The 26,167-nt window shown below is 40.3% G+C and overlaps 1 protein-coding gene across 4 annotated transcripts in view; it reads right to left on the bottom strand.

Moving 5' to 3' along the window:
* Nucleotides 1-26,167, bottom strand: part of PBX1 (PBX homeobox 1) — a 328,948-nt gene that overhangs the window by 43,584 nt on the left and 259,197 nt on the right. For 2 of the 4 annotated variants that reach the window (XM_030936105.1, XM_030936104.1), the window contains exons 8-9: nt 23,078-23,190; nt 21,641-21,730 (exon numbers count right to left, since the gene is read on the bottom strand). In XM_030936105.1, coding sequence (XP_030791965.1) covers nt 21,641-21,730; nt 23,078-23,190 — 203 coding nt within the window. The remainder of the gene's footprint in view (nt 1-21,640; nt 21,731-23,077; nt 23,191-26,167) is intronic. The other 2 variants (XM_010373360.2, XM_030936107.1) reach the window with 1 other exon arrangement.

Genomic DNA, 26,167 nt, shown 5'->3' with positions numbered 1-26,167 from the left:
CACAAAGATATTTGGAAACAAAGTACTTCAGGAATAAAAATGACTATTTACTCTATGGTCTACCCTAAAGAATTTGGCACATAATTTGCTATACATCAAATTTTGCTAGAACTTCATCTAAAACATGCCTGTCTGAGGAGGCAGAGGGAGCTAGCTATTGAGCCAAGGATGGAGCAATGGCACATGAGAAAACCCACGTGGTTTCTCCTGACAGGACACGTGACACAGAATTGCAACCCAAACCCTGCCTTTTCTCTACCACTCTCCTTGAACCAGAATGGGGGCCACAGGTAGTTGCCTCTCCCTCCCTGTTGTGGATCCAGTACTGCTTTTAGCCCAGAGCAGTGGCTGCTGGGCTGAGAACCACCCGCCCCATCTCCTCTTTTTCCCACTCTTCCTCTGCGCTTACCTTAGCAGCACACCGTTGATGCAGAGAATTCATCACCTGATGTGACAGCCCAAGCAAGCCTGGCACTAAGAAACTCTCATTTGCAACCCAGAAATACGCCGAGGTGCCACAAACCGGCTGATGTCAGCACAGAGTGGAGCTAGATCTGCATATGGGCCAGATGCCATTACTAGAGATGCCTTCAGCGTGGGTGAGGAGCTGTACGTGCTCCAGCCCCTCAATCACCCAGTCACTGTTGGGGCCGGCCAGGAAGAAAAACAAAGAGACACGGATGCATCCTTTTTCCCTCCCTATGCAAACACACACAGCGCCACTATATATCAGGGAGACATCAGCTCACATAGTAGAGGTCACATCCTAGATTCATCATTCTTCTATCAAGCTAGAAGAAATATGTCTTCCTGATATGCTTAACACTTTCCCAAGATTACACAGAGAGCACTTTGAAAAGATGCTATTGGAAAGCCCCCACAGGGATGTTAAAAGATTCAAAATTTCCTGGGGAATTTTACAGTGGAAAACAGATCCAGGTCCGGTCTGGGCATTCCTCCAGTCCTATCTCTAGCTACCACCAGAGCTATCTTTCAAAAGTGTCATTCTGTGCATGTCATCTCCCTGTTGAAACCTTCAAAGGCTACTCATTGGCCTCAAGATGAGGTTCAATGTCCTCAGCAGGTCCGCAACAGCCTTGATCTTGCTTACTTCCCATATCAACACAAGTATTTACATTCCCATGAATTTCCCACGACAGAGCAGCCATCTCATATCTGCTTCTTTCCCCTTGAATGCCGCGCCCTCACTCCTCCAATCACATCGCACTCACACCTTGGCTGCTTTGTAAGACTGAATTTGAATATCTTTGCACATCCATCTGTCCCCTGGCCATATTTTTTGTTTCTTCCTCCTGCAGGCCCCCAGTTCTATGTATGTGCCTCTATCACAGCACATGTGCTGCTGTATTGCGTGTTTTCCTTCACATGTCGGTTTCACCTACCCGACCATAAAAGCAAGGCTGTGGGATTTATCTTTTACTCCAAAGTGCCCACCACAGTGCCTGACACAGCACCGATTTGATAAATGTTTCCTGGAGAGGCATAGGATGAAGTAAAGAAACACTTAGTGGCACTGTGACATCCATCCCCCAACATGAGCATGGAGAGACATGTGGCATCAGATCCCTGACCTCCATAATTCAGTCCAACTATATGTAAATAGCTGTGTACAAATATTCAAAAGACAGAGCAGAAGCACCGTCAAGTTTCTGGGTAACTTTAATATTCAGGCGGTGAACGTTTCTCTTACTAAATTGGCATCAGGGAGATTTGGTGCTTCAGAGCTTATCCCAAACAAGCGATGATAATTAATATTTATACTATTTTGTTTTGCGTTTAGAGAAAGCAATTGAGAAAGACACTGGAACCTGACTGTTGCAGTACCACAGCTTAGCACACCGTCCTAACAAGGAGTGTTCTCCAGAAAGGCACAAGGAGAAGGGAGACAACCCACACTGCGTCTGTATCCCAGTTACCACCCTGAGCACAGTGGGAATTGAAAAATGCAAAACAGACATTGTCTCCTAATGGCCTGTTGCATCCTTGAGCCCCTGTCTTTTCTCTCTCTGGTGTGACCCATATTCAGATTCAGCTTCCCTCTTAGGATCTAGGAATGACACTGCCGGATAAAATATGGGATGCCCTGTTACATTGTAATTTTGTAAGTATATCCCGTGCAGTGTTTCCATTTGATAAATCTGGTAACCCTACCTGGGAATAACATGTGCTCTCAGACAGAAGAAATTTTATTCTGGCCTAGTTTGGTATCATAGGTAACTCAGAATCAATTTTGCCACTTGACTTACTTGGACATTTTGCATCAGTATGTTCATACAGGAACTTCTTTCTTGTGGTTGAGACCATCTCTACCAAGCTTATGCCTAGCTTTGCTTAATTTTCTGCTATTTATTACAGTTCCTTAAAGACGGAGAAAGTGACTTGTTCTTGTTATTGGAATGCTGCTCTGGAACCTCAGCTCACCAACTACTACCTGCCATCGTACTTCCCAGAAGTCAATCCTCTGCTTGGATTTCCTCATGCTGCTGGCTCTAGGATTCCTGTTTCCATGGTCCTTTGACTGCTAGAGTATCCTCTCTAATTGCCATCTGCCACTAGGTCAGCCCCTGGTGGCTTTACATCAATGCCACACCACCACACACCTCTCGTCTGGCTCCCATCAAGCCTCTTGAACCCTGAGATCTTGTTTATAGGTTTCTATGTTCAGAAAGATTAGCAGTGCAATCAGCCATTCCTGGTGGAGAATAGAAATCCTTGCTGCAAAGACTTCTGTAGTTTACGCTGCCACAAAGAAATAATTTTTCATTGTCAAAGTGAGAATTCTTCCTTTACTGTACAGAGAAGTCAAGAGAGGGGATTTTTTGCCTTTGCCTGTCTATCTCCTCTGGTCTCTACAAATCCATGTTATCTTTCAAGGCCCAGCTTGAGAGTCAGCTCCTTTTTGCAGGTTTCTTCAAGGCATACATCACCCACGCCTCTAGCCTCTAATATCACTGACTTACTGATCCTTCATTTTGACATTTAAAACTACGTGCAACTTTTATTAATCATTTAAAATCTCTAAGTGCACACCATATGTTTTTGGCTGTAATCACTTAGTTTTTAATTACGAAAATACGTACTCAGTGGCCACTTGTGCTACATACTGGGTATACAGTGGTTGATAAAATAAGCTAAAAAACACTCGTTTCTGCTCTCAAGGAGTTTACTGTTTTGCAGGAAATAGACATTTGCTATATTATCAAAATAATGTATATAGATTCTAGATGGTAATAAGCGCTAGGAGACAGTACGAAAGAGGGACCTCACTTGGGCTTATGGAAAATCAGCCTGAAGGTAAACAGAAAACAGACAAGTCAAGAGTGGGGCAAAGAGAAGCCTTTCCAGAGTCTCCAAGGGATTCAAAGAAGGCCAGAGAAAATGGAACAGAGGAGCACAGTGGTGAGTGAAGCAAGATAGGACCGGAGAGGAGAGGACTTAGCCGTGCCTAGACTTGCAGGCTACATGAAGGGCTTTGATATGTATCCTCAATGAGATGGTAAATCGTTCAACAACAATCCATTATAGGACTAGGCTCATGTTTGACACAGCAGCTGCTCAATTAAGCACTTGGTTGAATGGATGGAGAAATGACACCTTTGAAGCCTTCCCTTGGTGTCTCATTCCTGTGAGTACTGGATGGCTTGGCTGCAGGTGCCCAGCATAACTGCACAGCTATAAGGAATTGTTATAGGTACATCTCTTGCTCTGGATCACAAATATATAATGGCACATAAATCTAGTGTGAACTCTTAGTCCTACTTCTCAGGAGAGAAAACTAGATCTCAGAACCCAGGATTTGCCAGACTTAGTATCCACCGCCTGCTACTGCTTTTTGGACATTTCAATTTTCAAAAGCTGGGGCTGTGGGACAATGTGTGGGTTCCACATGCAGAGCACAGCTACTTGGGATGCTCACAGCTAAAGGCAGCTGACTCGTGCTCTTCAGTTTACCTTTGGGAATCCCTGTGTTGTTTATTAAGATGCTAGAACATATGAACCACAAGACTGGCCTCAGAAGAGTCCAGGGATTCTAGTCTCTCCTGCTACTCAGCAACAATCTACCTCACCAAATTTGGTTTTGAACAAGACAAGCTCTGCTCCTCCAGGGCTATGCTTCTGAGGCTCTACCATGTGTGGCACCATTTTGCCAGTGAATATGGCTTAACTTACACTGGCAAGGCAGAGTTCTGGTCTAAGACCTAAGAGTAAGATGGTATATCTGATCTATGTTCACACGGTAAGAAAACAAACTCCCTCGTTACAAGTTACTACCTTGAATTTCATCTTGCATGCACCCTAACTGCTAAGGGGTGCTCAGTCACCAACTGGAAGATTCCATCAACTGTAGCGTCATCATAGTGTGCCCTCTTGCCAACATCCTAATGCCACATTATTAAAGTGCACTTGTGTAATACATCAACTCTGAGATCAAGATCTACTCTGGCTCCTTCTTAGCTTTATTCTTTTCTAATGAATCTGTTGTGAAGATTTAGGATTAATACTGCCATATAAGGCATCTGAGACACAGTAGGTGGTTTTAGTTAAGCCTCTCCATAACTCACACAGTATAGGAGATAGTGTGCATTTCCAGGTTTTGGATTGAGTTGCTTTCCCGTTTCTGTTAAAAGTACAAATAGGACAGTTAAACATAATACGTTCATGTCTTACAGACTTAAGGAGTCCTTGGGCTAAATGAACATACAAGAGGCTAAAGCTTGAAGTTTGATTTTATTTAATTTTCCAAAGGCTGTCCTGATCTCCTGGCAATGAAAAGTAAGCTCAGCTTGATTTTAGCTAAACAAAGGTGTCTTAGTGCAGAGAATTCTATTTATATCTGAATAAATAACCTCTACCCTCACAACTGCAAAAACCAAAACACAAACACACTTCCACACATCAACAAACAGCATTCGACAACATGCATAATTTCTATATTTATTATATTCACGTAGAGCTGATACACATTTTGAATGTACTCATAGTACCTAAAGAATATAGACAGACACACAGATGCTACTTATGCTAGAAAAGAGTAGCTACGTAAGACAAGGCAGTTATGCTTCCTCATAAAGCTAACCCTAGATAACTCAAGTAAGGGTATTCTTTTTCTTTTTTAAACTCTCAATATAAATTATCTGATTGGCTGACCATATACAGCCCTGAATTCTTCATTTCATTTTTATAACCTTTGATTTTGCTTTGGCTTTGTTGACAAGGCTATTATTTACTAAGGGTGCACACAGAGATTGTATACACATCTTAATGGTGAATGGTGGCTACACATGAAATACACACACAGCCAGTATGTGTGAACCTGCCTTCGTGGGGTAAATCTTGAGGCTATTTACCATCACACAGGAAGCTAAATCCCTTACACTTTTCTGACCATCCAAGAGACAGCAATTACCCCAGATTATCAGACCAATAATGACATGCCGTGTAAAGAGAGACACTGAGCCAACTCCACATCCCAAAGACTGGCATATTCAAGTACACTTGGGACATTAATAGCAATTTACGTGCCATCACTGAGACAAAGCCACAAAGGCTCCGTTGGCAGCCTCTTATTTTGAAGCCTATTATTTGTGGGAGTTACAGGCTATAATCACAACAGAAACTTTCAAAACCCTTATCTTCCGTGACGCACCAAATCTATTTCAGAGCCATAATTGCTATGTCACCAGAGAGTTTGCTGCTTAATGCACTCAAATGCCATTTAGTGTTTGCAGGGTCATTAGAGCTAACAGAAGGGTTGGGGGGATATAGTGGGAAGCAGGCCCCCGCTTGGGGGTGGGGGATGCAGACAGAAAATGTTGACAAGAATGTACAAGAATGGGGTGCTAGTGTCCATTGTGCCAAATCTACTGATGGGAGGATATTGTTGTTTTTAAAATTCTATTTACTGATGAAATGAAAACAAGGGCTCGAAAACAATCTATGTGCTCAAGAATTTTGAACTCACTTGACACCACCCTAGAGATATTCAGGGGATGCTGGGGGACATCCTCTTTTATTCTGAAATTCTCATTCAAGTGAAAGGGGGTTTGATTTTTTGAAATTTTTATTTTTTCCTTTTAAAGAGTCCCAGAATTTCTGCAGCATAAATCTTCCACCTGTACTGTGGACTCAGGAGTCTGCTTTGGCTTTTCTGTATATGTGCTGCTATGGAATAAGATGGGCAGAGCAGATGATGGTGAGATGTCAAAGTTCAACAACCTAGAAGAATGTGTTATCTTACAGATAGTAAAAGAAACAAGGAGACTGATCGAGCATCCAAAATAAAACATCTAGTCACTCAAAATACCATTATCTTGACCTAAGTGTAGCTAAGGTCATAAGAAAGCTTTTTAAATAGATGTAGCTGTTATTTCTTCAACCTGGTTATAAGCAAGTCAAGGACTTATTTATTTGGCTTAGGGTCATACTAAGCCTAGGGCAGATCTCCCCCCAAACTTTTCACTAACAAATCTCTAGGTTCTTTTAGAAAATTCTTGGGCACTATTTCACAACTTGAGATTTTTCATAGATCAGAAAGACAGAAAATGTCAAGCTAGTTCAGATTGTAGGGTTAATTAATTTATTTATTTTAAGATCAATATCGGTATCACTTACAGATGTGCCTTTAGTTTTCCTAGGGTAACAATCCAGCTTTCACACTGAAGAACTTTACACAGAAATAGGATGAGACCTGGGGCCTTATTCCACAGGAGTCCTCCGCCACTCAGAAAGAGAATTTCCCCTATTTACTAAATGCTGGCCTAGTGGAGGAGGATTAATATCCTTATTGTGTAAGCGTTCTTAGAAATCAATAAGAAAAGAGATGAACATTTCAAGAACACATACAAAAGGCCAGTAAATATAAAAAATGTTCAATCGCACTAGTAACCCAAGGGATGCAAATTAAAATAAAAACAAGATGCCATTTAATGACTTGATAATTGACAAAGACTGAAAAACAGTTGAGGTTGTGAGGAAATGGAAACTACCAGAAACTGTTAGTGAGAACCATAAGTCAACAGAAGTTCCTGGAAGAAAAGTTTACAATACATCACAAAGACTGTAAACTTATGTATACCCTTTGATCTAGCAATTCCATTTTTAGAGATTTAGCCAAGGAAATAACAGAAAACATGCATTAAATTTTCTGTACTATAAAGCTTACCACCATGTTGTTAATAATAGTAAAAAAAAAAAAAAAAAAAAAACCCAAAATCAAAACATAGCTTAAATGTTCTATAGTATAAATTGATTAAACATATTGTGGACTTTCCCTATAACAGTTTCCTATGCAGTTATTTAAAGTTATGTTTGAGAAGAATGTTTAATGATATGGAAAATATTCATAACACATTTTTAGTAATATAAGTAGGTAAAATGAATTGTCACTTTCTTACACCCACATAAAAAAACATGCTTATACATAAAGTGCTAGAAGGCTATGAGCACAAAGTTAACAGTAAATTTTCTTCTTTGTAGTTTTCCTGCATTCTCCAAATTTTCTACATTAAATATTAATTTGCAATCAGAAAAAAATTTAAAATTTAAACAAAGTGTCTGAAGAAAAGTCCATATCTAACTTATGTCTTGGTTCTGTGTGGCCAATCTCCAGAGCTCGTTAGAGAAGAGCAACCAACGCAATTTGCTGCCAACTACAGGTCTTAGGAAGAAAGGCTGAGGGAACTCAGACTCTTTTCCCCAGAGAAGAGAAAGTCAGCAAGTGATTTCATAACTCTTTTCAAAATACAACAATTACCTGTGAAGAGTGTTAACAGTTGTTTTTTCCTTTCCATGAAAAACAGGGCTGGCCGGGTGTGGTGGTTTCCATCACTTTGGGAGGCTGAGGTGGGTGGATCACCTGAGGTCCGGAGTTTGAGACCAGCCTGTCCAACATGGTGAAACCCCAACTCTACTAAAAAATACAAAAATTAGGCTGGGCGTGGTGGCTCACGCCTGTAATCCCAGCACTTTGGGAGGCCGAGGCGGGCGGATCACGAGGTCAGGAGATTGAGACCATCCTGGCTAACACAGTGAAACCTCGTCTCTATTAAAAATATGAAAAATTAGCCGGGTATGGTGGCGGGCGCCTGTAGTCCCAGCTACTGGGCAAGCTGAGGCAGGAGAATGGCGAGAACTCGGGAGGCGGGACTGGTGGTGGGCCAAGATTGCGCCACTGTACTCCAGCCTGGGTGACAGAGCGAGACTGTCTCACAACAACAAAAAAAAAAAAAAAAAAAAAAAAAAAGAAAGAAAGAAAATTAGCTGGGCGTGGTGGCGCATGCCTGTAATCCCAGCTACTTGGGAGGCTGAGGCATGAGAATCACTTGAACCCGGGAAGTGGAGGTTGCAGTGAGCCGAGATTGTGCCACTGCACTCCAACCTGGGTGACAGAGTGAGACTCTGTCTCAAAATAAATAAATGAAAGAAAGAAAGAAAGAAAGAGAGAGAGAGAGAGAGAGAGAGAGAGAGAGAGAGAGAAAGAAAGAAAGAAAGAAAGAAAGAAAGAAAGAAAGAAAGAAAGAAAGAAAGAAAGAAAGAAAGAAAGAAAGAAAGAAAGAAAGAAAGAGCCAATGGAAACAGGCTAAACAGCAAGATCAAGACAGAGAGTTGCTCAAGATCAGGTATTAGATCTCCTTTTCATTTTCTTTGCCTTAATGCCCAACACAATTCTGGGTAATAGTAAGTCCCAAGAAAATGTCTGCTAAACAAATGAGTGAATGAATGAATGAATTATGGATCAAGCTCAAGGCCACTGAGATAGCACCTGCCCCCAAAAAAAGTATGGAAAAGAGAAAATACAGTAGCAGATATCTGAGCTCTGAATACACACACACACACACACACACACACACACACACACACACACACACACATATATATATATACCCATCCCAGAGTATACATACACCCATAAAATATTTCTGGCATAAAAATTATAGGGTATGCAATATAAATAAGTTGGAGGTAAAAGATGGGTACCAGGCTGTGGTAAACAGAAACACACACACACACACACACACACACACACACACACACACACACAAACACACATACAAAGCCATTTTCTCGTGGGAGAAATTCTCTGGATAATAGAAATACAAAATACATGTTTGCAGGGTTTCAAGGCAGGCAGAAAATCCGGTCAGAATGCTGGTTAAAAAAACATACACACAAAACCCACTGACAACAGGTTCAACTAGGCTCACTTTGAAAAGCATTCATTGAGCACCTACTGTATGCCAGGCCTGAGTTGAGGAACAGGATATAAAACTAAGATCCTTCTCTTCAGAATTCTATGGTCTAGTGAGGAACGAAAGGTTAAGTGTCAGAAAAGAAATCCCATTCCAACTCCTGTGTACCAAGCAGTACACAGGCACAGTCTGAAAGAACTAGGAAGTACTTCCAGAAGGTAGGCCTGAGCTTGGTCACGTAAGATGAGTGGGATTACGAGATGTGTGCCCACTGCCATAGGTTCTGGGCTATGGATTCTAATGATTGAGAACTTTGTTGCCCCTAACAAAGGTCAATCTTACCTATGACAAGAGGGAAAGAGAATGTACATTTTATAATGCTAGACACTTTAGGAACCTGTGATCTAGAAAGGAAGTAAAAGAAAAGTACCAGGGCAGGGACTGGGTGTTTTTCAACTGCAAAAATCACCACATTAGACAAGGAATGAAAATTGATATCTGCAGATCTATTTTGCTTACCTTCAGTTTTTTTTTGTTTTGTTTTGTTTTTATTTATTTATTTATTATTTTTTAGCAAGGGGACGGTTATTGCCCTGACGTCTGGCTTTCCCTTCTCTGAACTCTTTTGTGCTTACCCCCAAAATAAATTCCTAATTATTTTAATACACTTGAATTAAATAAGTTAACGTACACAAAGTGTCTACCACATAGAAAGAAGTCAATAAATGTTGGCTATTAATACAATTATTAAGTGTCATTTTGGCCTGTTAATTTTCTCTCCTTATTGTTTTTTAATTGTTCTTTAATTTACTGCCTTAAACCATTTCCTTATTTTATTACTAGTTGATCTGTCTTTTAATCTTTGTAAGTATCTTCTTAGCTGGTGTTATTTATTTTAACTACTCATCCTAGCTTATTTCATGTTTTTATTATTCTCTTCAGTGCTTGTGTATCTTAATTGCTTTTAACCTTCATTTTGCAATTTACATGCAATGTTATCACTCTCCTGCCAGTTTTATTCTTCCCGTGCTTTGTAGTTGATGAGTAAATTCTTTCTTCCTACTTTTCTTTTTCTTAGTTCCTTGCTATTCTAATTTTTAAATTTATATTTTCTATTTAATTTTCTAGTTTTATTTATATTATACCACCCCTGCAGGCTACCGTATTTATTCTTTTAAGTTACTTTAAAAATCCACCTCTACTGATACTGCACACCTAGATTCTAGAATAGTCTTGCCTTCTGTTATAATGAGCACAACACGTTTCTCAACGAAGTGACACTTGATCTAAAATCCTGCTCTCATGTATGATCACTGGGTCACTATCTAGGCTGGTTAACCAAATATGACACAATAAAGGTGTAGGGTAGCCTAGATCCAGGAAAGAGCTGTCTAAATAATTTTCCAAATTTTATTTTAATAAAGAAATGAACTAGTCTTACGCCTTCCATATGCTACCCTGAGAGGATACACAACAGAACAGTCACAACTGAGTTCTTAAGAGTTCTTTTCCATATCATTCGGCCTTCAAAATGTTTATCACCAGGCCACATAAATTCTTTCACTATAAGGTTCTTGCCAATTCCCTTCACTTGGCATAAGGACTAGAGGTCAAGGGTCTATCTGGATAAAGGGAAAGAAGAAAGGAGAGAAACGGCAAAAGGCAAAAGAGGAAAAATGTCATAGTGAGGTAATCACACTATAATTTAACTTTCTGATATCTCTTAGAAAGTTTCTATTTTTATATATCTCAAAAACTTTTCTCATTGAAATGTGAATATAAGTTGAATACAAGCCCTTAAAGGCAGGCTCACCATATCAGAACATGAGACAAGTGTAGAATAAACCATCTCATTTGATTTAAATTGGCCTTTCTAGCAATGCTTGGCTATAAGATAGAATGAGGGACTGAGGGTAGGAGGTGGAAGGGAGGGATCCCCTGGCTGCCAGGAAAAGAACAGACTATTCTGTGGACAACTATGTGCCCTGTCCTTCCATTTCCTTCTTATTTTGTTTTGCAAACTATAGGAATGAGGTACACACAAGAAAACAAAGAGTAGGAAATTTATATACAAGTGTATTACACTTGTTAAAACTCAAGAGACCCAGCACTTTGGGAGGCCGAGGCGGGTGGATTACGAAGTCAGGAGATCTAGACCATCCTGGTTAACATGGTGAAACCCCATCTCTACTAAAAAATATAAAAAATTAGCCGGGTGTGGTTGGGGCGCCTGTAGTTCCAGCTACTAGGGAGGCTGAGGCAGGTGAATGGCACGAACCTGGGAGGCGGAGTTGGCAGTAAGCCGAGATCGTGCCACTGCACTCCAGCATGGGCGACAGAGGGAGACTCTGTCTCAAAAAACAAAACAAACAAACAAAAAACCTCAAGAGAATGGATACTTATGATTTGCATATTTAATCGTGTACAATTTTGTTCCAGAAGAGGAAAAAATCGCAAATAAATATTGAACTCTAGTTAATGATACATGTGCCAGGATATTTACTTAGGAGAAAACGTACTGTTGTCTGCAATTTACTTTGAAATGAATGAAAAGAAAAAATCAAGATGGATTGATGGATGCACAGAAGAATAAAAGGGTGACAATATGACAAAGCCAGTAGAGTTAAATATTAATGATAGAATCTAGGTGGTAAGAATACTGATTTCACTGCAAAATTCTTTCCAGTTTTCCATGTTTGAAAATTTTTTAAATAAAATGTTGAAAACATTTTAAAAGGTATTCTTAATGCAAATACAGCTATGTAATTCCTTCTCTTCAGTAAGCCCTAGAGAGCATGTAGACTTTACACACTAGAGCAGAGCTTCTCAAACTTAATGTGCTTAACAATTGCCAGGGGATCTGGTTAAATTGTAGCATCTGATTTAATAGGTCTGGGCGGGGCCTGAGATTCTGCATGGCTCACAAGCTCCCAGGTAATGTTGTTGATCTGCAGACCACACTTGGAACAGACTAGCAGGGCAGGGAGGAAGAAAAGGCCAGTCTGCCAGCAAAGGCTTAGGTCACCTGGAAGACTTGAAACAAAGCCTCTATCTTATGTAAGCCCCACAGGGTTTAGACTTAAAGAAAGAGTTCAAGATGAGTTCAAAGACATGTCCTACTTGGGCCTGAAGAATTATTAGGTTGGATGAATTAGTGGCTGATCCACTTAAACATTATTTCGAAAAACCCATAACAAATGTAGGTATTTCTATATTCATATTTTAAATCTTCCTCCATATTATTTCATAGTTTGAAGCATATTATTATGCAACCGGAGTTAACTTCGTATATATAGTTAATTTTTAATAAAGAGCTCTATTTATTTTTAGAAAGGTTGATTTAAGCAGAAAGCATGCTTTTCCGTGTTTTGTGTTAGGAAGTCTACTCTGTTTTCACAGCATGGTGACACCTCTAACGCCATCACCCCACTTTGGTGGCTTCATTTTAACCTTCATTTTGCAATTTACATGCTATTTTATCACTCTCCTGCCAATTTTATTCCTCTAATGCTTTGTAGTTGATTAGTAAATTCTTCCTACTTTGCTTTTCATAGTTCCTAGCTATTCTAAATTTTTAAATTATATTTTCTAGTTTTATTTGTATTACTTTTGCACGCCATCACATTTATTCTTTTAACTTACTTTACCAAGTTACAGTTACCAAATAATCGGCAGAGAATCTAGAACTTCACTAGTCAACATGGTAGCCACTGGCCAAAAGTGGCCACTGAAAATTTAAATTACCTTAAATTAAATAAAATTAACAATTTATTTTCTTTTTCAAACTAGCCATATTTCTTTTTTTTTTTTAGTTTCAAGATGTTTATTTTGAAAAACATGCTTGTTTACAATGTATGCATCTTTATATCTAGCAGCTAATCGGTATTAATTCTTTATTGTCATATCTTGTATGTTAACAGTACTTAGTTGATATCCATTGTCTTTTGGAACTCATGCCCAACACTTCTTTTTTTTTTTTTTTTTTAAATTTCAAACTTTTATTTAAAGTTCTGGGGTACATGTGCAGGATGTACAGGTTTGCTACATAGGCAAATGTGTGCCATGGTGGTTTGCTTCACCCATCACCTAGGTATTAAGCCCAGCATTCATTAGCTATTCTTCCTGATGTTCTCCCTCCCCCTCAACCCCTCGACAGGCCCCAGTGTGTGTTGTTCTCCCTATATGCCCATGTGTTTTCATTGTTCAGCTCCTACCTATAAGCGAGAACATGTGGTGTTTGGTTTTCTGTTCCTGTGTTAGTTTGCTGAGGATAACGAGCTAGACATATTTCAAGTGCTCAAGAGCCATGTTTTGCTAAAGGCTAACTTACTGGACAGCGCTAAAATAGAACATTTCCATCAGTGCAAGAAGTTATATTGCACAGCATGGTTCTAGAAGCAAAGAAAAGCTTTTGCTAGTCACTCACAAAATCTATGTAAGAATAGCAAATGTCAGTCATGCTTATAAGCAATTCATATATTTATAGTTGATAGGAATATGATTATATATGTGTAAATACCCTTTACAATGGCCATTCACCAAATTTTTGAAAATAATATTGAATATACTGGCTGGTATATTTCTTCCCTTTCAGAGAATCAGATAACTGAACCAGATAACTCTCAGTTCTTTTTGCTTTCTATGACTTTATGAAGTACAAGAACCATGTCCCATTGATGTGTGTATTCCTGGTACTGGACATTAGAAGGATCTCAACAAACATTTGTGGAATAAGGCACTTTTATTTACTTATTTACTAATATTATCAAATGGAAACATATTTAGAGACATGAAAAAAAAATTCCTCAAGCTCAAATGTAGCCAGAGATTGGGATTTTTAAAAATTACCGATTTTAAAACAAAGGGATTTTCTAAGAAAGAAGTCTAATATTTTGCCGGGCACGGTGGCTCATGCCTGTAATTCCAGCACTTTGGGAGGCCGAGGTGGGTGGATCACCTGAGGTCGGGAGTTCAAGACCAGCCTGACCAACATGGAGAAACCCTGTCTCTACCAAAAATACAAAATTAGCCAGGCATGGTGGTGCATGCCTCTAATCCCAGCTACTTGGGAGGCTGAGGCAGGAGAATCGCTTGAACCCGGGAGGCAAAGGTTGTGGTGATTGCGCCATTACACTAAAACCTGGGTGACAAGAGCGAAACTCCGTCTCCAAAAAAAAAAAAAAAGAAGTCTAATATTTTATCTGAAAACAAGCTTGTCTAAGAACATGGAACTCTTTCCTAAAAGGCAAGAAGGGGTGAGGCTAGATTCAGCAAGAAGAAGACTATCTTCAGAAATCAATGCTCATGTTTCCCACAATTAAACTCAGCTTATTTAATTACCTTGATATTTGCTGACATCTAGAGTGACCATGCCACTTTCAGGAGCAACCATAAAAACAAACTATCCCTTTGAGGTTGTGATTTTTCTTCACAGAGCAGAAGGAAGGCCCAACTTGAGTCTGGAACAACTAACCAGATCCTAGCCTGAGGACAGCATGGCTACAGGCCAAATGTGGGCCAGGCTGGGCAGGATGCTATAAAACACCAATTCCAATGAAAGGAACATGGCATACACTGTCATCTCACAGTGGAGAATCTTACCCAAAATACAATCTTGCATTTTCTTGGGAATGGAAAAACAGTAATTGTTTATAAATGGAACTGACTTTGGAAGATGCCTTAGACAAAATCCAGCTCAACTGTCCTCTTTAGAATTCAGAAAACTGAGTCCTATCAAGAGAAACTGACTTGCTCATAGTCACACAGGCAAAAGTGGAATGTACATGTACACGCACACACACACACACGCATACACACACACACAGCCTAAATGTGATAATGTTTAGTGTGATCATATCACTAGGTTTGAGATCATAATTCATTGTGACAATTCTACAAAGAGAGAAGGAGTTTCTATAAAAGAACGCTTATCATTATATTATTAAGTCCGTGGTATATCTATTTGGTTGGCGTTGGTACTTTTCTCAAACTTCGCTGGTTGGTCCTAAATTCCCCCCTTCTGTCACATAATTTAATTTCAAATTTCCTCTTAGGCTACAGAGTTGGTCAGTTCCCTTGGTGTAACCTTTCAGGAACAGGAAATTCAATCCCAGACGAAGTGCTGAATGAGACTAAAAGGGAAAATGTACCCTGACTGACATCAGAGTTTCTTCAAATTGATCTGGATGTACCATGATGTAGCTTCATTCCCCAAGGTAAAAAAAATGCTTCTGTTGATTGAATGAATGAATGAATGAATAAGCAAATGAATAAATGAATGCATGAATAAGCCATTGAATGATCTGACCTCATTTGTAATTTTAAGGGCTTTCACTTAGCGGCTGGGGAAGAACATTGGATTGCACATGAAATCACAATACTGGGATATTTTTTGCTTCTTCAGTCATTGTGGGCTGAAATAAAATGCTTTTCTGGTCTCAGGTTTGTTATGGCGCTAGGTTTAAAGGCCCTATAAGAAGCAAAGGCACTGACTTACTCTGTTTCTCATTGGTTTTGTCGTGAAGGAGAGTGAGGCTGTTAGCTTCTGTCTATCTACTCTATCCCTGTTGCCTTCAAACACTAAAGAGTCTGGTCTGCCACATTCAGACCTCTCGATTTTCCTTGGTTCTTTTACCCCTCAGTTTGGGGGCTGTTCACTAGTTCCTGGTCATAGCACCAGAAGGTACCCAAAGACAACCAACTGGGGGGCACATCTGGGTATGTTTTCATCCCTTTGAAATTCAAATTCAGTTTGGTAAAATAGAAGAATTAAAACTGTGTATAATTAACATGAGTTTTCAAAGATTTGCATATGAATTTTAATTATTACCCTCAGTTCCCAGCCTTACAATTCCACATGTGGCAACATCTTACTAATATATACTTTAAGTGGAAGGAGGTCTCTTAGAAATAGTTAAGAAAAAATTAAAATTATGGCATGTGGCCAAGTATTACTAAGTATCCCTGTGGTAGCCAAATGTCTGAAATATGTTCATTTAAATAGGAGGCTATTTTTGTCCTAATGATTTATATTCTGTTTATTTACTTGGCAAATGTTCCTTTTTCCCCCTTACCTAACATAGGAGAAAAAAAAAAAAAAAACACCTATATTATAGCTTACAATGATAAAAGCTTCATCTCTATTTTTCTGTTACTATAATGATTACAAAGCAAGATTAATGAGATTTTTTTTTCTGTCATAAATTGATGTTAATGGCATGTTACTTTTGTAGAGATAGTGCTAACACCTATTTCCATTTTCACCAAACCTTTTGAATAAGAAAAATCCATAGGGGTATCTATTTATATCAAAGACTGGCTGGAGTAAATTCATTCCCATAACCCACATTTTAAAACAATTAAACATAGTGGCCGGGTGCAGTGGCTCACAACTATAATCCCAGTACTTTGAGAGGCTGAGGCAGGAGGATCACTTGAGGTCAGGAGTTTGAGAGCAGCCTGGCCAACATGGTGAAATCCTATCTCTACTAAAAGCACAAAAATTAGCTGGGCGTGGTGGTGCACACCTGTAATCCCAGCTACTCAGGAGGCTGAGACACAAGAATCGCCTGAACCCAGGAGGCAGACGTTGCAGTGAGCCGAGATCACACCACTGCACTCCAGCCTGGGTGACAGAGTGACACTCTGCCTAAAAAAAAAAAAAGGTTTTACCCTAAAGAATAATGCTTTCTGCTCTCACAAATATCCAAGGAATTCAAAGAGAAAAGTTTGTGTAACAAGAGCACTTCTTCCTTCCCATTTGGGTTTCAAGATATAATTTGAACACTGGGGTTGGCTAGAAAGAATAGAAGTTACTAACTCTAATGAAAGAGTTTTCTGGAGGGATGATCTACAGTTTAGTCTGGTGTCCCTCGAGCTAACAGTAACAATCAAAGATCATAAATGTAGGATTCTAGAGCTGCTGCGCTGAAAGAGAGCTTTCAGTTTGCTTATCTAATAAACTTTACAGATGAAGCAAAAACACAGAGGTGAAGTGACTCCTTAAAAGAAAAGTCACAAGAAGGACCTAAGTTTCCCAATTTCAAGTTGCTTCCACCTTCCCCCAGGTCATCCTTGGAGGTTCCAGTACCACATCTAGTAGGCAGGGCACTTACAACAATGAGAATCCAATGACAACAATGATATGCTGCTACACGCACAGCTATCCCACAAACAATGTTATGCGGCTACATGCATGGCTATCCTACAAACAGGTATATATATACTTTTTTTAACAGGGATTCTTTTAGTATAGAAACACGGGGACTCTTTAAGGATAGGAGGAGTGAAAGAAATTTTATAAAATTCATAATAAGAATGACTCTACTGCTGAGGATAATTATCTCTGCAATATCATCACCATATAAATTCACATACTTACTGTTGATTTGGATCTTATTCTCAGAGAATATGCATCAGCCAGAAAGTTTGAAACTCTTTTTCCAAAAAGAAAGACTTAAGGATATTTTTGGATCTTAAAGCCAGTATATTTGTGGATAAGCATTTAAAACAATAATTCTCACCAGATACTTTACAGCTGATACACTAGAGGTGGCTATTGGTCATTAAAATGCATTTTTAATCTAGTAGCATCATTTCTTCTCCTCCTTGATTTATTCACTCAGCAAACATGTTTTGAGCAACTAGTACATGCATTTTAGGACCATACACATAGGCAGAAGTGAAAGACACAGAGGTAATTCCTGTACACACACGTATAGTGCAAAGAAAATATGTGTCTGTGATAAAATAGAGAGAAAGGGGGAGAAGGACTAAGAAGAAAGACATGAAGGAGGAGCTGGGCTTGAGAGTAAGTGTGATTTGGATAGTGGGGTGGGATGGAGAGGTGATGCAGGAATGAAAGGACATTTGTGTAGATGGCATACATGAGTAAATGTAAGGGGGAAAATGGGTAATGAGGTAAAGGTGAGCTGGCCATACTGAATGGCATCCAGAGCTTATTTTGATGATAGCAGGATGACGTAGAAGGACAGGAAGGCTGGGCCCAGATGTAAAAGACCCTGAATGTTGTATTCAGGGTTTGAGCTTGCTTGGGTAGGCAGTAGACATCTCAGCAAAGAATGACAAAATTCAGAGGGTGTGTGGGAGAGAGGAGGAACTAAAGACAGCAACATTGATTAGGAAGTTATGGCAATAGTCTAGTTAATGAACTATTTCTAGAAATAGGATGGTGGCGGTGAGAATGGATAGGAAAGAATGTGATAGCTAAGTGATCTTTAAGTATGTCTGATTGACAGAGAAGTGGAATAATCTCCCTCCATTACTTAGAGCCACTCTAAGCTTAGTAAGTATTGCCCGTTGTCATATGAGAACACAAAGTACTTAAGGAGGTATAATTTAACTCTCACCGTGGCTAAGGAAGGGGGTCTTTAGGCCTTGCACAACACTATATCCATCTCAAAAGCACACCTTTCCATCAGAAGAGAAAAAAAAGTGACAACTGTGTCCTAACCTATCCTCACTAGGAACTACCTACTGAGAAAACTGCTCACATCAGAGGAGAAAAAAGGTCAAATTAGAAAGTTATCACTTATAAAATTTCATACTGCATTCATGTGGAAACATTTATGCTTTGCCAAGCCCTTCCTTACTTATTTTCTCATTTTCCCTAAGTCAGTCCTTGAGGCATAAAGGGTGGGAATTACTGGCCCCATTTTCTAGAAGAGAGATTCAATATTTGCCCATGGGCACATGAGTCTCTAGGACTAGCAGCTCCCAAGTCCCTTTACAGGACTCTTACCACTGCACCTTGCAATCCTATTGCTGTGTGGTCAGTTAAAGGCAAGTGGTCTGAACTTTACAGGGCTTAAAATAGATGCTGCTTGGATAAGATACCGGTGCCGTGAAAGCCCAGCCAGGGGAGCAGATAAAGGCTGCCCAGAAAATGTCCTCCACTGACTCAAACACAATCCAGAGCCCAGCTGGGAATTCCACTGAAGCTTTGGGGTTAGGAACTGTTTATTTTTATTTCTTGGCTCAAAGCTTTCATTCCTGTCCTTGTCTCTTCTTGTCTCCCCTCCTCTCTCTCTCCTGCTGGCAGTCATCATCCTGCTCTATACACACACGTCTCAGCATCGAATACCACCATCTAAAAATACATCTCACTATTACAAGCTTAGCCTCCTGCAGGTGGCACAATTTAAAATTGATATCAAAAGAACGTATCACAATCAGCCTTTGATTCGTTTACCCTGCATATTAAAGACCCAGAAATAAAATAACCACAGTTCACAGACAAAAAAATTAATGCAAAGTGAGAGACTTTTTCAAGTGGCATTTTCAAGCCCAGTTTTTGTGGTGGGCTTATGTAATCAGACATAATTGTCTGCACATGTTTGGTTACACTATTTCAGAAATTATTCCCAGCCCATCAGATGATGTCAGAGGGGTCAGTGTTGACCTTCCCACTCCCCAGAGTCTGACTGCTGCTCTCTCTCTTCTATGCTGCCCAATTAGGAAAGAAAGATGCCAAATAACAGAAGTGTCAGCCCCATTTCCTGCTCAGTCACGTGGACTTCCTTCAGTTCCCTTTTTGAATATGGCCTGATTCTTGTTCCTACACTCTTGTGCTTTCCTCATGTTCTTCTCTTCTGCTTATGCACAGAGCAAAGCTTTCTCTGGAAGAACTTATCTTATATCCCAAAAAGATTCAGGAAATACATAAACATATGTGTGTGTAAACCTGCACTCAGACAAAAACCCCAACGACTTCATTCATTTGGAATTCTTTTGGAGAATACACTTTCCCACAATGGCTTCTTGTATTTTTCCAAGAAGTCTTCCCAGTAAGTCAGCCATCAATGCAGTACTAGTAGTTAATGTAGTTAGAACAAGCACAAGATGGGAAGAATCTCCCTGTCCTGAAAATCCTTCCTAGAAAGTAACATGATTGTCCAGAGTATGTTTAACAGGGTTAACTTTGACTTCTCTCCTTCCATTCCAGAGAAGACTTGATAAATACTGTATAAACTCAGAGAAGATTCTGCCTGAAAATGATAGACAATAAAGACTCCCTAAGGTAAGTGGCCTTAAAAGTTACCAAGACAATCAAAATCTGCTGCCTGACTTCCTTCTGCAACATCCTTACCAAGCAGCTAGCCAAGCCATGTTTGAATTTCCAAGGATGGAGAACTCTTAAAGGCAGCCAATCCCTTCTTCGGAAGACTCTTACTGTGAGAAAGGTCCATCAGATGTTGAAGTGAAACCTGTTTCTCTGAATGCACTACTCAGTAGTCCTATCCTATCCTAACCCCTTTAGATCATTCATGATGACTCTAATAGTGTTAGCATGCCTTACACTACTATAGACGCCCCCCAAATTTTCTCTTTTATGAGGTACGAATTCCTAACGTGTTCAACCATTCCTCATCTGATCTGAGAAATAACTGATATTCTCTTAATTCTCCCAAACCAGACAGAATCATGTATGACTTGACCAACGCAGAGTTGAAGGGGCCATCACTTCCTTCACTGCAGACATTATTACCTCCATTAGTATAGATTACATTAATAAATCATGCCTAACTCTTCTTCCTTCGATCCCTCATTTCCTTTAATCATAGCAACAGAAACAAACAATAAAAAATGATCACCACCCCACCACCCAAACCTCTCTTCAATAGTTAAGGGCCAATAGTTCTACTCAAGCCTTCTGTGACCTCCAAAAGCCCAGGAATCATTCCTGATCTAAAAAACGGCCTCCTTTTCCAGGCTGCCCTCTTGTCCCAGCTTGCTGTCACCGCTGCTGAGAAAGCAGACGATTGATCTGAGAAATCAAGTTGGATTGCTGTCCCAAATCTACACTCGGTTCTCCTTGTGTCTGTCTGATCGATTTCACTCTGTGCGACATAGCTTGTCGCTATGAATTTTCATGCTAGTCAGGAGCCGCCAGTGCACCCAAGAACAAGTAGAAGATGGTCTGCACCCCTCCCCATCCCTTCTACATACCCAGCTTCTGCGTTAATTTTCTTTTTAATTGTCCATAGACAGAATGAAAAAAAAATATTTCTTTTTTTCAGACCACAGACGTGGATGCAATGGATTTTGGCTACTAGTTTCACTTCCCAGGTTCCCAGGCCCCAGCTTGTGGTCACATTTCCTACCACTGTTGTACTAGGTGTCACCTGTTTAGCAGCTCCCCTAGCTGAACGCATGTGGCCGCAGGTGCCATGCAAACACTGATTGCGTCTGACAGCCCTAGACGCCAGCTGCCTGCATGAAGCCTGCCCAATCGCCACTTTTTGTGTGGGTAGAATGCTGCCGATGGCATGGCCGATACAGAAACAAGAAACTAGGTGACCGTAAAGCTAAGATAAGTCCTACTAAGTGGCGTTCTGGGCCCTACGGCTTTGAAATAATTGGTAGGGAAAGAATAAAAACAAACCAGGGGGTGGGGGGGCTTGTTTTCTTACACTGATGCCCTGCGGACTGTACATCTGACTGGCTGCGAGTCCATCACTGTATCCTCCTGTCTGGCTGATAACATGGCGAAGGGTATCCACCTAAACAGATGAACAATAACAGAGAGAAAATTAGTCAGAGAGGCGCAGGAAAAGGGAGGCAGATCATCATCAGGCAGGCCACCATTTGGGCATGCCATATTAATGCAATCATTTTGGAGACAGTTGTCCTGGGAGAGTCCATTAGGAGGAGGCTAGCCTCCTCTGTATGCCAATCCATAATGAGTTCTGAGTTCAGTAAGCAAGACAGTAAAATGGTAAAAGAAAACTGGGATCCCCACATTGAAACTAGTTCAACAAGTCTGCATGAGATGGTAGGGAGTAGGGTGCTAGAGGAGCTGGAGGGGAAAGCATGAAGGAATTTTCTCTTCTCCCCATTTTTCTTCCCTACAGATCATCCTATATAGCTGTTCCTTTGCTGGGTATCCTACAAAAACAAAGGTTCTGTTTAGAGGAGGTTTGAGCAGTCATCTCACAGAGCAGTACTTGATTGAGACCTTGTATTTTTTGAGGACTTAAGTGATGGCCAGTTGTTTAGTCACTTGACCAAAGCCTGACCATATCACTTCGAACTTGTTTCCAGGCAATGTTTCTCGAGAAAGGGGTGAATCGCTGACCAGTTGGTCTGTTCTGGGCTTGTAATGCTTCTTGTTCCACATGGAGGGTGGGAAACTAGACTGACATGGTTCAGAACTTCCCTAATAATTCTGACCCACAGCATACTACTCGACCCTCTCACATCACGTTTCATGCTGAGCTGGTAGGGTGGCTTCTGGAAGTATCATGAAGGAAATCTGCTTACTATGGAGCACTAAGATTTGATATCACACGGCTTGATTTTGCTTCCCAATGTGGACGTCTACTCATCACCAGAAACTCAAGTCCCTTGACCTAAAGGATGACTAAGACATGAATTTAGTCAACCTGGCTGGGTGTTTTTAAAGCTTAAAATGAAAACATCAGATAGTAATATATTTGCTTGCTTATTAATTGCCTCTTTATATGGTAAATATTGAGCATGAGAAACCAACACATGAGAGGGAGACCTGGAAATTGAGATAACATTCTGACACCTCCTCCTTTTCCCTTTGCTGAATAAAGAATATGCTGGTTCCACTTGCCTGATGTGTCTCGGTCACCTTGCCCTGTGCTTACTGTTCTTCTCCTGCCTTCCTGGTACAACTGAAAAGCCAGAGCCAAATGCATTCACAAAGTGTGGACGAGATTCCCCATGACAATGGTTGTCTTGATTTTGGTTTGGTCGTTGGTAAGGTTTTGGTTCTGATCTATCTTTCTCTCTCTCTCTGGACAGAAGCAGGAAGCCCAGTATGACTGAGGGCTCTTGGACTCTAAGGCATTCACCTGGCGGCATATTGGCTGGGTCCCTACCTGTGATTGCACGTTGGCTCCAACCTGGGCCCCTTGGTAAGAATCCCCATTGAGTGACTGCACGCTCATGAACAAATCTCCAGAGTTTGACATGTTAAAAGAACTGGAAGAACCTGGAAAGGAAAGAGTGAGGCACCTGAATCACAGAAAGGAAAAGGCTCAAACCCCGCAACTAACAGCCAAGAGGAAGAATGACATGCAAAGCAACCCCCCAAATAAAAACTAAAATAAAAATAACACCAACAGAGTCTGGTTAGTAGCATGAAGAACAGAGCAAGCAATAAAGGGTGCATATTGTTTATGTTATGTGAAGCCATACCTTACTGCAAGTTGTCAATAGAACTGCTTCCCCTTAGCAACTTCAAGCTGAGAAAGGGAACATTTATTCTTCCCAACTTAGTCTATTTGGATTGTAGTCTCTAGACCTAGGATCTCTCTTCTATGCCTCTAAAATTGTAGCGTTGGCCAGGGGACCACAAGATGGAGGCTATGGGCTGGTCAGTGGTATTTCTGCCACCATGATAGAGCACATAAACTATTCAACTGGATTCTAAGTATGCCATTGCTAAACCATCCCCTCCCCTGTGAGGAGCAGCACCTGGGAGGGAATGCATGAAGGCACTGTCACATACTAGGACTATGTATGGGTCTATGACATTCTTAATTTCTAAAATGAAGGTGAAATTTCTTGCAAGGTGGCAACAGCCCAAGGAACCTTGAGGACTGTAAGAATATGTGGGAGTGATCTACCCTTCTCTGCCACCTGCAACTATGGAGAAAACAAAATAACGGGCCAGGAATTCTCAAGCATGCATAAAATATGAAATGTTGCTGCTGCTGCTAATAATAATAATAATAATAATAATAATAATAACAGTAATAAGTGGGCCTCAAGAAGGGCCATTAGCCATCTGCTTTCACCTCCCAGAGATGGAGGCATCATCCAGCGAGTTAGCCTAAGGTCCATCCTGGCACCACCCAGGTTCCACTGGTTCCACTGTGGTGAACCTAGCCCACATTCAACCTAAGCATAAGGGCTTGCAAAAGCTTAATATTATTCTGAAGTCATCGTGCAGCTCAGCGCATTAGGAAAGAAAGCTCAACGTGCAAGGTTTGGTTAAAACATGACGTTAGCCTGGAAAAGGAGAGACCTCAGGGACCCAGGTCAGTTGCACTCTATTATTTCCAACCCTATATTGCTCAAATTGTGCTCTTGCCCTCATATTCTGAGACAGCCATCATCAGTGTGGAATCGCCCAACAATGATTCATGCCTCAGCTCTGACACTTTTCTTTTCTCCTCAGGTAGGAATTTGAGCTCTGAGAGCTTTCCTGCCCCACATGAAGAGGTGCAGCTAAGCAGAAGAGAGGACTTTCTTTCCCCATAGAAGGACCACTTAACAAATGACAAACTCTAAACTCTGACACAATGCACTATTTATTTATGGTATCTATCTATGCTATTCATGGTGTTTTCATACTTTAAAGGCAAGAGCCATTTAGAGAAAGCTGACGATTTATAAACCTGGGTACAACTCCACATTTAAAAAAAACAAAAACAAAAACCAAACAAACAAACAAAAAAACCCTCAAATTTTGTTTGTCCTGTGGGATGTTCATTCACATGCAAAGAAAAACTAGCTATTTTACTAAATAAAACAATCCTCCACCTAACTCCCTTCTCATTCCTTCTTTTCCAGGAAAAAATAAATGCTTTCTTTGGGGGTTAGAGGAGGACTCAAGCATCAACCAAAGGACTATGCCATCTCCATAGTTCTGCAACTTGTCCTGTCTCATCTGGCCCACATTTCTCTGTTTAGCTTATCTGAAAGGAACTGGAAAGGTAGGGCCTTAGCAAAACAGGTGTAAGATCTGACCAGGTGTGGCTTATACCCAGTCAGTGGGACGAAGTCTTTTGTCTGTAACTTCCTTCCATTAATATGGGACTATCTTTGAAACTATCTTTCTGAACATATGAATGAAACAATGTGTGGCACAGATCACATGCTCACATGTAGATATATAATATCTCTGTATACTAGTACTATCCCTCTCAAATATTTTTTGTAATCACAGATATAACCTAAATAATAAAAGCCATTTTGTAATGTATTATAATACATGCTTACATTTAGATGTCAACAGAACTAAGAAGAATCAGCTCCAAGAACCCAAATTATAATTTGTTATATGTCATCAGGCTCCCCCACCCAAGCTCAGGTATTTTACTTCTCTCCCATCATCTCTAGATGATGTCTTATCATCCAGAGAGTCAACCTTAAGGTCCATCCTGGCACCACTCAGATTCCACCGGTTCCACTGTGGTAAATCTAGCCTAAACATAAGGACTATAAATTTGACCAATGTTTTTTTGGAAATTAGTACACAAACTTAGAAATGGGAGAAAGCCCCAAAAGGCTACATGATATCCAATGACATGGCATCCATGGAACCATGAAGACATGGAATGTGTCATTTAAAAGATACATACTGCAATTGACACAGATGATTTAAAAAATACATGTGCATAGATAAACTGTAAATATGTCTGGCTGCCTAATGTACACAGAGATAAATATGCACATAGAAATGTACTTCATGTACAAGTGCATTTGTATCAGAGCAGCAATTGAAGGAACAGTCCCTTGTGCTCTTGGCTGTGCTGTTTCAGCATTTCATTGTGTCTGTATACCCACTTACAATATTACCATGGCTTCTCACTCTCTGGTAAGTATCCAGAAGCAGTGGTTGTGCTGAGGGAAGAGACCAGGTGCCACTAATACCACAATAAAGCAGACAGAAGTCCACAAAAACATCTGAACTACAAGGGGAGGACATGTTCTTTACCCAGCACTGCAAGTTAGAAAGAATTTATCATGGAATGGATAACTTCCTGGGACGCACACGATTCACTGACAAATAGTGAATGGGCTCTCTTGGAGGTGCTGTGGCATTCTCAAAGAGCTGAAACAGAATAACTTGGCTTGCTGAGAAGATCATTCAGAAACCTTACCTGCAGGCTGTTTTGAAGCCATCAGCTACTACTAGACGCACATTTTAAGGTGTGGTTGTCGGTTAAAAGGTTCTGAAT

The sequence above is a fragment of the Rhinopithecus roxellana genome, chromosome 8 (genome assembly GCF_007565055.1).
Source record: "Rhinopithecus roxellana isolate Shanxi Qingling chromosome 8, ASM756505v1, whole genome shotgun sequence".
Classification (NCBI taxonomy): Eukaryota; Metazoa; Chordata; class Mammalia; order Primates; family Cercopithecidae; genus Rhinopithecus; species Rhinopithecus roxellana.
Note: the sequence above shows the minus strand (reverse complement) of the source record. Positions and strands in the feature narration are given on the sequence as shown.